This window comes from Neomonachus schauinslandi, chromosome 5 (assembly GCF_002201575.2).
Source record: "Neomonachus schauinslandi chromosome 5, ASM220157v2, whole genome shotgun sequence".
Lineage (NCBI taxonomy): Eukaryota > Metazoa > Chordata > Mammalia > Carnivora > Phocidae > Neomonachus > Neomonachus schauinslandi.
Window position 1 is genome coordinate 64,698,340 of NC_058407.1, and position 10,823 is coordinate 64,709,162.

At 41.8% G+C, this 10,823-nt stretch overlaps 1 protein-coding gene across 1 annotated transcript; it reads right to left on the reverse strand.

The window, feature by feature from the left end:
* Window positions 1-637: 637 nt before the first annotated feature.
* Window positions 638-10,544, reverse strand: LOC110593576 (testis-specific H1 histone). The gene is made up of 2 exons (XM_021704857.1): window positions 10,445-10,544; window positions 638-1,515 (listed from the first exon to the last, which is right to left on the reverse strand). Exons 1-2 carry the CDS (start codon window positions 10,542-10,544, stop codon window positions 638-640), a joined length of 978 nt encoding a protein of 325 aa, XP_021560532.1.
* Window positions 10,545-10,823: the final 279 nt, after the last annotated feature.

Consider the following 10,823-nt stretch of genomic DNA (forward strand, 5'->3'; position numbering starts at 1 on the left):
ATGCGCACCTACCCTGTGCCAAGCCCTGTTCTAGATGATTTCACACACTCTCATTTAACGGAAGACTGACATAATAAGAAAGTTTTATAGTTAAAATACTATTATCAAGTCAGGCAAAAACTATAGACCCATTACAATCAACTTTGGGAGAAGGGCCTTTTTCCTAAAAGGAATTTCAGTTAAGAATACTTTGGATCCGTGGGACCACTCAACTTAAAGTTGTCTACTCTTCTCTTGCCCGGACGATGCCCCCCACTTCTCTCTTTATAAGCCCTTCTCCCCAAAACTCAATCTGGATTTGATAGGGTGTCTAATGTTAATTCAACACTTCTGTCTAATCCCCCCAAGTTGCTGCTTTTCTTCTACCTGTTTTCTTTTTTCCTTCTGAAAGGCATTGTCCTGCGGCCTGAAGCAGGAACAGAATCTCGACATCTTTTTGTCTCTTCACCCCATATGTCCCTGTTGTATGTCTTCCCTCAACACCCACGCGTACCCATGTGCGGCAAAGAGGAAACGGACACAATGTAGTGGAAAGGTCTTGTATACAGTTTTGTCCACTTCAGTGTGTGAGAGCTGCTCTCATTAGAGCCTATGGGGAAAGGCATCTGTGCCTGGAGGAAGGGAAATTGCTCCCACACTACGAATACCCGGCTGCATTCTGAAGACTTTCAGATTTAGTGGAAGTCTTTGTGCGAGCAGCCCTTAGGTCATGAGTCTTCCCCTGACTGCTGGAACTTCGGTCAGTTTTAACCAAGGCTGTCTTCTGGATGGTGCGTTTTACCGGCTTCACCGGGTCCTGCTTCTTCTCTTCCCGGGGCTTCGGGCCTGGCCTCTTTTTGTCCTCTCGGGTCCTAGGCCTGATGTCTTCCTTCATGGTCCGTCCTCTCCCCTCGTCCATCCCCTTGGCCCTCACTTCCTCCCTGGCTCTGGAACGCACCGAGTCCTTGGCTCTTGGCCTTATCTTCCGCCCCCTTGTGTTTACTTTCGTGCTGCGTCTCCAGACTTCCCTGGCCTTCTTGGCTGCCCCGCGATGCGTGCAGCGCCGGCGTGGGCTCCGCGGCCCGGGAAGGGTCCTCCTCGAAGAGCGCGCGCCCTCCTCCAACCTCAGGCGTCCTGGCCTTCTCTTCGGCTTCGGAATCTTCCAGACCCTGAAGTAGCCAGAGGCATCGCTGCCGCTGACCCGGAGAAGCGTGCCCTTAACCTCAGACCAGGGTGCATCGCCCGAGTGGCGGCAGCACTTACGGCGCACTACGTAGCCAGCATTTCCAAGCTCCTTCTTGAGGGCAGCCAGAGTCAGCCCTTTGTGCGCGGTGATGGCTCGGAGCAACAGCTGGGACACTTTGAGCACGGAGCGCAGGCCCCGCCTCGGCACGGCCGTGAGGGTTTTCTCCGGGGCCTGCTGGGTTTTAACTTCAGTGCCTTTGAATTCACCAGTGGGCCCAGCCACCTCAGCCATGGCCCCGCTCCCGCCTCTGCGGGGCCACTGCTTTTGGGCCACCCCCACCAAGGCGGGAGCTTAAGCTGAGGCTGGCTGGACCACGTCACAATGGCACGCCCGGCCTAGACTTTCAGGTCCTAGTTGGCGAGCTGCCAGATCCCACCCAGGTAGGTGGTCCAATCAGACTCCACTTCCTTCTAGGTCTAAACCAATCCAGATCTTGGCGCCTGTACACCCCTAAGAATCACCTTTATAATCTCCAGGGTTTGTTCCCTGCCCTTTATAATGCTGCCACTTCTCATTGACCTGGATCTCAACCAATTTCTGAAGTTCACTATTTTTCTGTGGTCCTGAACACCCATCTACTCACATTTCCCTAAGGTGAAAGAAGCTGCTCCCAACTATCTAAAACAGGTAATACAATGCCTTTAAAAAGTAAATGTGGTAGTCTATCAAACAAAACCCGACCTAGAAACTCCCGCCTTTAGGTCCCACCACCTAGAGATCGACAGTCATGTCTCCTTGACTCTCTACATGGGGGATTCTGTGCAAGAATATGAAGGAAAGAGGGAATCACTGTGGTCCCTCTACCCTAACCAATGATTCTCACACCTGGGTAATTCTGATGCCTCATTCAGTTGGATCGAAACAATCCAGTTTCCAAATAGACCAAGAACTCTGGTCTAATCATTATTCTTTCACCAGACTTTGCTTTTCTATCTCTTGTCCCTCTTCTTGGATCGCTCACCCTCTTTCTCTGTCCAGATATATTCTGCTCATCTTTCAAAATCCTGCTGAATCCTTCCCTCACTGAAGCCCCCTCACTCTTTCAAATGATTTCTCTCCTCTTAATTACCACATTAAACTTTTGCAATCCTATACTGCATTTTCTTTATTTTAAACTAATCTGGTACTAGAGAGTACAATACAGCACAATAGTTTTAAAAAGAAAACAGCCTGGACTTAGAGCTGAAAGACATGGACACATACCCCACCCCCCCAACTCTTTAACAGCCATATGGCATTGATAAATCCCTCCATATCTTTGGATCTGACTTCTTTATTTTTAAAGGGGGGGGGCTAATAATCCCTTTCTACCAACATCACAGAATTATTGGAGAGGTTCAGAAGAGGTGATGGTAGATGACAAAGGACTACCCAAATATAAGGCATAAAATTAATTTTACTCTGAATGTTTATGCCTTTCCAACTAAATAAAAAGTTTCCTGAAAGCCAAATAGCCTTTGAATTTCTATGGCCCCTGCTGCACCTAACACTATTCTTCCTTATACACAGAGCAGGCATTTAATTGAGTCTGTGTAAGCTTCTCTCTGGTGAGGAGGATTTCTCTGGATTCAAAGGAAATTCCCAGGAAATCAGGAGAAAGGAGCGGGATAAATCTCAAAGGGTTGAAAATGAAGGGGACCAAGGAAGCTAGTTACTCAAGGACTTCTTATTTTGAACACAACTTAGTTGGGAATTATTCAAAGAATACTTCAAATTGCAAAAGCATATCATACTTCTCTAAAGGACATTCACATATACTCAGCAGTCACAGGCTGGACTGTGACATAGTTTCTGCCAGGAATAAAAGTGCCAGGAAGTAGCTTAGACCAGTGCTTCTTAAACTTTAATGTGTACTTCATAAAGTACTGATTCCAGTACATTAGGTCTGGGATGGGGCCAGAGGTTTTACCTTTCCAACAAGGTTCTAGGTAGTTCCAATCAGTTAAAACACAACTGTTGGGGAGTGGGGAGTAGACAATGAGAAAGGAAGTGGCAGGAGATCAGACTGGAAAGGTAGGTTAGGGCCAAGGTATGAAGGACACATAATATAATGACACAGCTGTAAGTAGTCACACAGCAGTAAGAGGTAGAGTGTGGATTCATATGTAAGTCTACTTAATTCTAAGGCCTGAGTTGTTAATTACTGAGCTAGTTTTCCTTTTCTCCAAGGTTGACCCTCTCCACACCTTTATGTGTCTCCACTACAGAGCAAGAGGAAGTTTATCTCCACACTCACAGCTCAGAATCAGAAGGATCTACAAGCACTCACTGTACCTTCTCCCAGTCTTTAAATTAGAGCAGGATACTGTGGATCTCCAAGAACAGGAGACTAACACATCAGCACAGGGACAGTGCACCAATGAAGAGCTGCCAGACTGAGAGACAGAACCACATGGAGCAGGCTTTCTCTCATTTGTGTAGTCTCTTGGTCTGGCTATACTTCCTGGTTGCATAGGCCACTGGCCGTAGGATGGGACAACCATCAGAGAAAAAAGTCAAAACTGTCTGCTTTGAGAATAAGAGGAGAGTAAGTGAAGTCTGACCTTCATATCAACTGACTCCAGGTAAAGATAGGTTGGCTGCACACAATGGTAACATCATGAAAGAAAGACAAAAACCAAATCAGGGGCACTTGGGTGGCTCAGTCGGTTAAGCAACCAACTCTTGATTTTGGCTCAGGTTATGATCTCACAGTTGTAAGACTGAGGCCCACATCGAGCCCCACATCAGGCTCCGTGCTGGGTGTGGAGTGGAGCAGCTTAAGATTCTTTCTCTCCCTCTGCCCCTCCTCTGGATCTCTTAAAAAAAAAGAACCAAATCAAACCATGTTTACTGATACCGCTGTGATGAGAAAAGAGGCCAATTAGAAACCTTTGGGAAAGGCTGAAATCAAAGGACAAGAATTATATGAAAAAAAACCCACACCAAACAAAACAAAACATTTTCATTTATACATAACCATTCATTTCTATATAGATTTCTGTATAAATATACTGTAAGTAATAGGGGAATAACAAAAAATGAGAGGCAGGAAACCAATGTCCCACTACCACTCAGCTGGCTCAGAGGACAAGAAAGCCAGCTAGCTGACAAACTTTCTGCTGCACCAATCCCTTGGAGTTATTTTGCTCCTCTTTGGAATAAATCTACTTGCCAGCCCTCTTCTTCTGATATCTCAAAAGAAAAAGACACTTCAGAAAAAACAGTTTCTTGAGGAAAAGAGTCAGTACAAACAAGTGTCATACCTCTAATCAGGAGACACCAACTCCAGCTCCAGAAAAACAAGACTGAACCATCCCTTCCAATTTTAATCATCTATGATTATAAACCAGAAGTTACCACCTAGCGCCACCCTGTTATGAGAAAGATCAATAGCTCTTAATTTCTGGAAGGCTTGGGGTTGGCTGGTGGTGAAGAAAAAGGATACTTGGGAATAATGTTTAGCCTAAATCTTTCTGCTTCAAGTTCCAGAGCAAGATCTATTGTTTTTTGTTGATATCAAGACTCTTCTATGATGGTTGTGACTGAGGACTCCAGAGGAACTTGGTTGACTTAGGCATAGCAACCTTTAATTACTATACAAAATTCTAAGAACGTCAGAGGTTTTATTAATCTTACTCCCTCACATAGAGTTATTCAGCTCTAACTTCATTAAGAAAAACTCCATACAAGAGTACAGCAAAATTTAGTAGCATTCTCTGATTTAATCCCAATCTATACCTCACTGCCCTTCCTTGATCCACAGTCCTGGGGCCCCAAGGTTCTAGGTCTTGCTTACTCAATTATCTTGCATTGATTCAGTTTATCTCTCCCAAAACCAAATAATATAAACCTGTTCAACAATCTATTACAACTCCCTAACTTAACCTTCAACTGCTAGTTGTTTTTCCCCAAACGACTCTTTTCCTCTCCTGAACCACTTTGTGCCTTCCACTTTAATGCAAATAACCCCACAACAGTCATTTCAGCAAATAAACCCAGCAGTCCACTCATGGCTTTTGGGAGAACTAAAGTAGTTCACATGTGAAAATAAAAATATTAAGATTCCATAAAAGCATGGAGACAGACTAGTAATCGGGCATTCATCCTTCTAATCCTCAGCACAATTGTCCAGAAGTGAATCTTGAGATTATAGATCCAGGTGATCTTATTGGAGGACCAGGAAAATTTCTCAGCAATTATCCCAAAAATATGAAGATCTGGTCTCCCTGACTCCTCCCAAGAAGCTCTAAACATCCAGTGTAACACACCCCTCCCCACAAATATAAAATCTATACTAATCCCTCCAAAAATGACATGAGAGAAATAAGGGCTTTGGTATTAGCAAAATCCTACCCAAGTACTTTTTTTTCACCCAAACAAAGGAGTCTATATAAATTAAATCTCTCATAAATCAAGTATTATTAATAGTTATATCTTTCCATGAGCCCATAATGTGGGACCTCCAAGAACCATTCTGCTACAATCAGTTAAATCTCAAAACCAAAAACCCATTTCTCTGAGGATTTTTACTTTCAATATGAGGCTCAGGGCATCCCAGGACACAGACAAGCTGCAGTCCCACAATAACGCTACATTCTGGACAACATTCAATTCTGTTATAGTAACTCCCAGCCATCCATGCCCTTGTCAATTCCCAGAATACTGTACAAATGAAGCCAAAGCAGAAAAACACACACAAAAATGGCAGGGTAGAAATCATTTACCATATATATGTAACTCTTGGAATCAGAGAACTGAAATATCCCAGACCTGCAACCCACTACAGAGAAGCTTATTTCTAGCCTAATCTCTACAGATCTAAAATTCCAGAAAATCCAGGGCGCCTGGGTGGCTCAGTTGGTTAAGCGACTGCCTTCGGCTCAGGTCATGATCCTGGAGTCCCTGGATCGAGTCCCGCATCGGGCTCTCTGCTCGGCGGGGAGCCTGCTTCTCCCTCTGACCCTCCCCCCTCTCATGTGCTCTCTCTCTCTCATTCTCTCTGTCTCAAATAAATAAATAAAAAATCTTTAAAAAAATAAAAATAAAAAAAAAATTCCAGAAAATCCAAATTCACTAATTAAAAATTGCTTTCCTCCAAATTAAGTGGTATAAATAAATGCCCATGCTCAGGAATATAACCAAGAGTAAGCTTTATTTGCATTCTCAATTCACAATACACATTCTGGAATTATACTGCATAACTTTCCTCATTTTTTTCCTTCAAAACTGCGGTTCTAAATATTTCATTTCAAAAAACACATCTCCATTTCCTGTTTAAAAATCACATCTGATTTTCTATTTTAATCCTACTCTTCTTCCCTTGGCTTTTTCTCAGCCTTTGATCCATCTGGGGAAGAAGAGCTACTACTTATTTATTGAAGGCCTATGGATCAGGTATTGTGTATAAATTATCACTAATTCTTTCAGCAACAGTGAAAAGTGGATAATATTATTCACATTTACAGATGAGAAGGTAAATGGTGTACTGAAGGAAAAGTTTGGAATGAGAATTCTCTATATCTCCCATGTAACTCAAAGATTCCTATTTTTCATCTTCCACCTAGAGAAAAGAAATTGCTATACCACCTCTTCTATCATTTCACTAATCAAAGCTTTGAGCAAGAAATTCAGATTCTCCTTCCTCACTATAATTTCTACCATACTGGTTATGCCAGTTACCAATTTATTGCTTTTGTTACCTGAATGTGAAAATGGATCTGGGCCTTTTAAATATTTTTCCTTTTTCAGCTGACATGATGTTAAGCTTTGTAGTAAAGGGTACTGGAAAGACTGCAGGAGGAGAGGGTTTTCCCTTCTAGTTCTGGTTCTCCGGTCTGTCCTTTACCAAGGTTGCTAGAGCAGAGGTTGGAAAACTGTGGCCCATGGGCCAAAACCAGCCTGCTGCCTATTTGTGTGTGGCTTGTAGGCACAACTCAGGTGGACTAGCACTTTGAGCTGCAGAGAACAAGACATAATGTCCCCACCTCTATTTCATGCTCCACTCCCAACATATGCCTCCCTGGCCGGGGCCATATCTCACCACTCTCCAGGACCTATGCTGGCTACCAAATATACAGTCCCCAATTCTCCACTGGTGGCACTGAAGAACAAACTTATATCTTTACAATGAATTCCAATCTGGGACACCTGGCTGGCTCAGTTGGTAGAGGATGTGACTTTTTTTTTTTTTTTTGAGACAGAGAGCATGTGAATGCACAGTGGGGGATAGGGCAGAGGGAGAAGGAGAGAGAAAATCTTAAACAGGCTCCACACCCAGCCACATGGAGCCTGATGTGGAGCTCAATCTCATGACCCTGAGAGCAAGACCTGAGCCAAAATCAAGAGTCAGATGCTTAACCAACTGAGCCACCCAGGCTCCCTGAGCATGTGACACACTTGATTGTGAGTTCAAGCCCCACACTGGGCGTAGAGCTTACTTAAAAATAAATAAATAAATAAAACATAAATAAATAAATAAAACATAAATAAATAAATAAATAAAATTCCAATCCTTAAAATCACTTTATATTTTTAAAAAAAGATTGGAGCTTTTATCTATTTGTCATTAGACCTAACTTTCAACAAGTTAGGAGTAATTTTTAATGAGAAAAATGTATAGGATACAATAGTTAATAACTTGAAAATTTTTAAACACAATACTCATGTTTCACCAAATACTAAAATTAAGAGGGATCAAAGAGTTAAACACAGAAAATGAAAGCAGGGAAAAGTATATGTATTTATTGGATTTTAGGAAGAAGAAAGATTTTCTAAGCATAAAATTAATGGAAGAAATCACAGAGGAAATTACTGACATGATTATGTAAAAACCATAAAATTCTGTACATTAAAAAAACAAGAGTAAAAAAGCAAACAGGAAAAAAATCTGCCAAAAAAAGTCTATGAGTTATTCCAAAATTAAGAGTAAACCCCCAAATTAAGCAAAGTAGAAATGAAAATAATGGTTAATATGTGAAAAATAAGCTCTTCCTTTGACTATAACAAAACTACAAAATTAGTAATAATTTTTGACCTATCAAAGTAACAAATTATTTTTTTAATAAAAACATAGAGATAAGAGACTTCTATTTTTTTAAAGATTTTTATTTATTTATTTGACACACATTGAGAGAGAGAGCACAAGCAGAGGGTAGTGGTAGAGGGAGAGGGAGAAACAGGCTCCCTGCTGAGCAAGGAACCCAATGTGGGGCTCAATCCCAGGACCCCAGGATCATGGCCCGAACTGAAAGCAGATGCTGAACCAACTGAGCCACCCAGACACCCCAAGAGACTTCTATTTCTAAATAAAACAAACTAATCACCCTCCATTCAACCTCTCCTACAACAACTTCCACAAACCATGGACTAAATATGTAAAACTACCAGAAGACTCCAAAAAGCAGTTACAAGCTGACTAAGGGTCTCAGGACTTAGGGGACAAGGTAGCTACAAGTTCCTTGGGTTTTCTTTTTTTTCTTTTTTAAAGATTTTATTTATTTATTTGAGAGAGAGAGAATGAGAGAGAGCACATGAGAGGGGGGAGGGTCAGAGGGAGAAGCAGACTCCCTGCCGAGCAGGGAGCCCGATGCGGGACTCGATCCAGGGACTCCAGGATCATGACCTGAGCTGAAGGCAGTCGCTTAACCAACTGAGCCACCCAGGCGCCCCTCCTTGGGTTTTCTTTTCGCCTCATATATATCCCTACCTGGACACTAGAGCAGCCTAAAATCCAGACCTTCCAATGGCCCAGACAGGAAAAAAAAGAAGAAAAGAAGGAGGAGAAGACGAAGAAGAAGAAGAGAGAAGATTCTATTCTTTAGCTGTAAGACTGGCAAATAGGAAAGGGACCATTCTGATTTTTACCCATCCCACACCATGGTTGTCCCCAAACTGGCAGCAGTCCTTCCCCTCCTCACCAGCGGTGAGGTAGCCCCTGAAGAGCAAAGCCCTATTTCAGCCTTCTATTCTATACCAGAGAAGTGCTAATAAAGAGCAGAGCTAGGGGCGCCTGGGTGGCTCAGTCAGTTGAGTGTCCAATTCTTGGTTTCGGCTCAGGTCATGATCTTGGAGTCCTGGGACTGAGCCCCGCCCCGTGTCAGGCTCTGCACTACGCACAGAGTCTGCTTCACATTCTCTCTCCCTCTACTTCCCACTCATACTCTCTCTCAAATAAATAAATAAAATCTTAAAAAGAAAAGAAGAGCAGAGCTACTCCCTCTCCCCACTGTGCAGCAGTGGTAGATTCTGCATAGCAGAACCCTAGAGCAACACTGTAGGGACTCAGCAGAATGGAGATGACAGAAGAAAGTCACTGAGCTTGAAGATGAAATGTATTCAATATAAATAAGAGAAGGAAAAAGAATGAAATGAATTGAAATTGGTCTTAGAGACCTGTAGGACAATATCAAAAGGAATAATATTCATGTCACAGATTTCTCAGAGGGAAAGAAGAAAGAGATTGGAGTAGAAAAAAATATATAATACATACATACATACAAAATGGTTGAAAACTACCCAAACTTTGTAAAAAGTATAAATCCACAGATCCAAGAAGCACAGAAAAACCCAAACAGATAAACTTAAAATTATAGTCAAACACATCATAATCAAACTGCTTAAAACTGAAAGAAAAAAATCCTAAAAGCAGACAAAGAAATATAAGACATTACATTTAGGTAAAGACTCTAATGATGGAATTCAGGCCAGAACATTTTAAAATAACTAGTTATTGGGCACCTGGGTGGCTCAGTCAGTTACGTGTCAGATTCTTGGTTTCAACTCAGGTCATGATCTCAGGGTCCTGAGATTGAGCCCCAGCAGGGCTCAGTGGGGAGTCTACTTGAGGTTCTTTCCCCCTCCCTCTGCCTCCCCCTCTGCTCCTCCCCCATCCTGCTCCTGCGTGCTCTCCCTCTTTCTAAAATAAAATAAATAAAATCTTTAAAATGACTAGTTATTGGTCCAAATGGCTTCTAAAATCTCTTCTGTGGGTTGCAAATTGAATATGGTGTTTGCATGTAATTGGATGAACAACTGTACACACACATAAAGGAGATCCTGAATAATTCACTAAAGTACTACCTTCTCTGAATGAGGATTAGAGAGAGAAAGAAAAGGCCTTACTATTCCCTAGGGCACTGATTCTCAAAATGTAGTCCTTATACCCCTGGGGGAGTCAAGACTTTCAGGGGACTATCATGAGGTCAAAACTTTTCATAATAATCCTTAGACATTATTTACCGGTGTTGCCGTTTACTTCAACAGTGTAAAACCAATAGTGAGTAAAACTGCTGGCCTCGAAGCATGAATCTAGTACAGTACAAACTGTACTAGAAGGCATTATATTCTTTACTGCTACACACCGATAGAAAAGAAGGGAAGGAAAACAAGTTTTACTTGAAATATTTTTGATGAAGCAATAAAAATTATAATTTTATTAAATCTCAACCTTTGATTACCCTTTTTAATAAATATTCTGTGTAGCAAAATATTTTTATATTTATTTTTATTTTAAATATTTATTTAAAAATTTATATTTATTTATATTTATGTCTGTATCTAAAGCAATTCTGCTGTGTGCTGAAATTTTCCCAAAGAAAATGTAGTGGGCAACACTTCC

Coding starts and splice junctions, on each gene's coding strand:
- LOC110593576 (XM_021704857.1), bottom strand. CDS start 10,544: ATGCCTTCTAGTACAGTTTGTACTGTACTAGATTCATGCTTCGAGGCC. Junction 1,516..10,444: donor TGAAGTAAACGGCAACACCG/GTAAATAATGTC, acceptor CCTCAGCTTAAG/CTCCCGCCTTGGTGGGGGTG.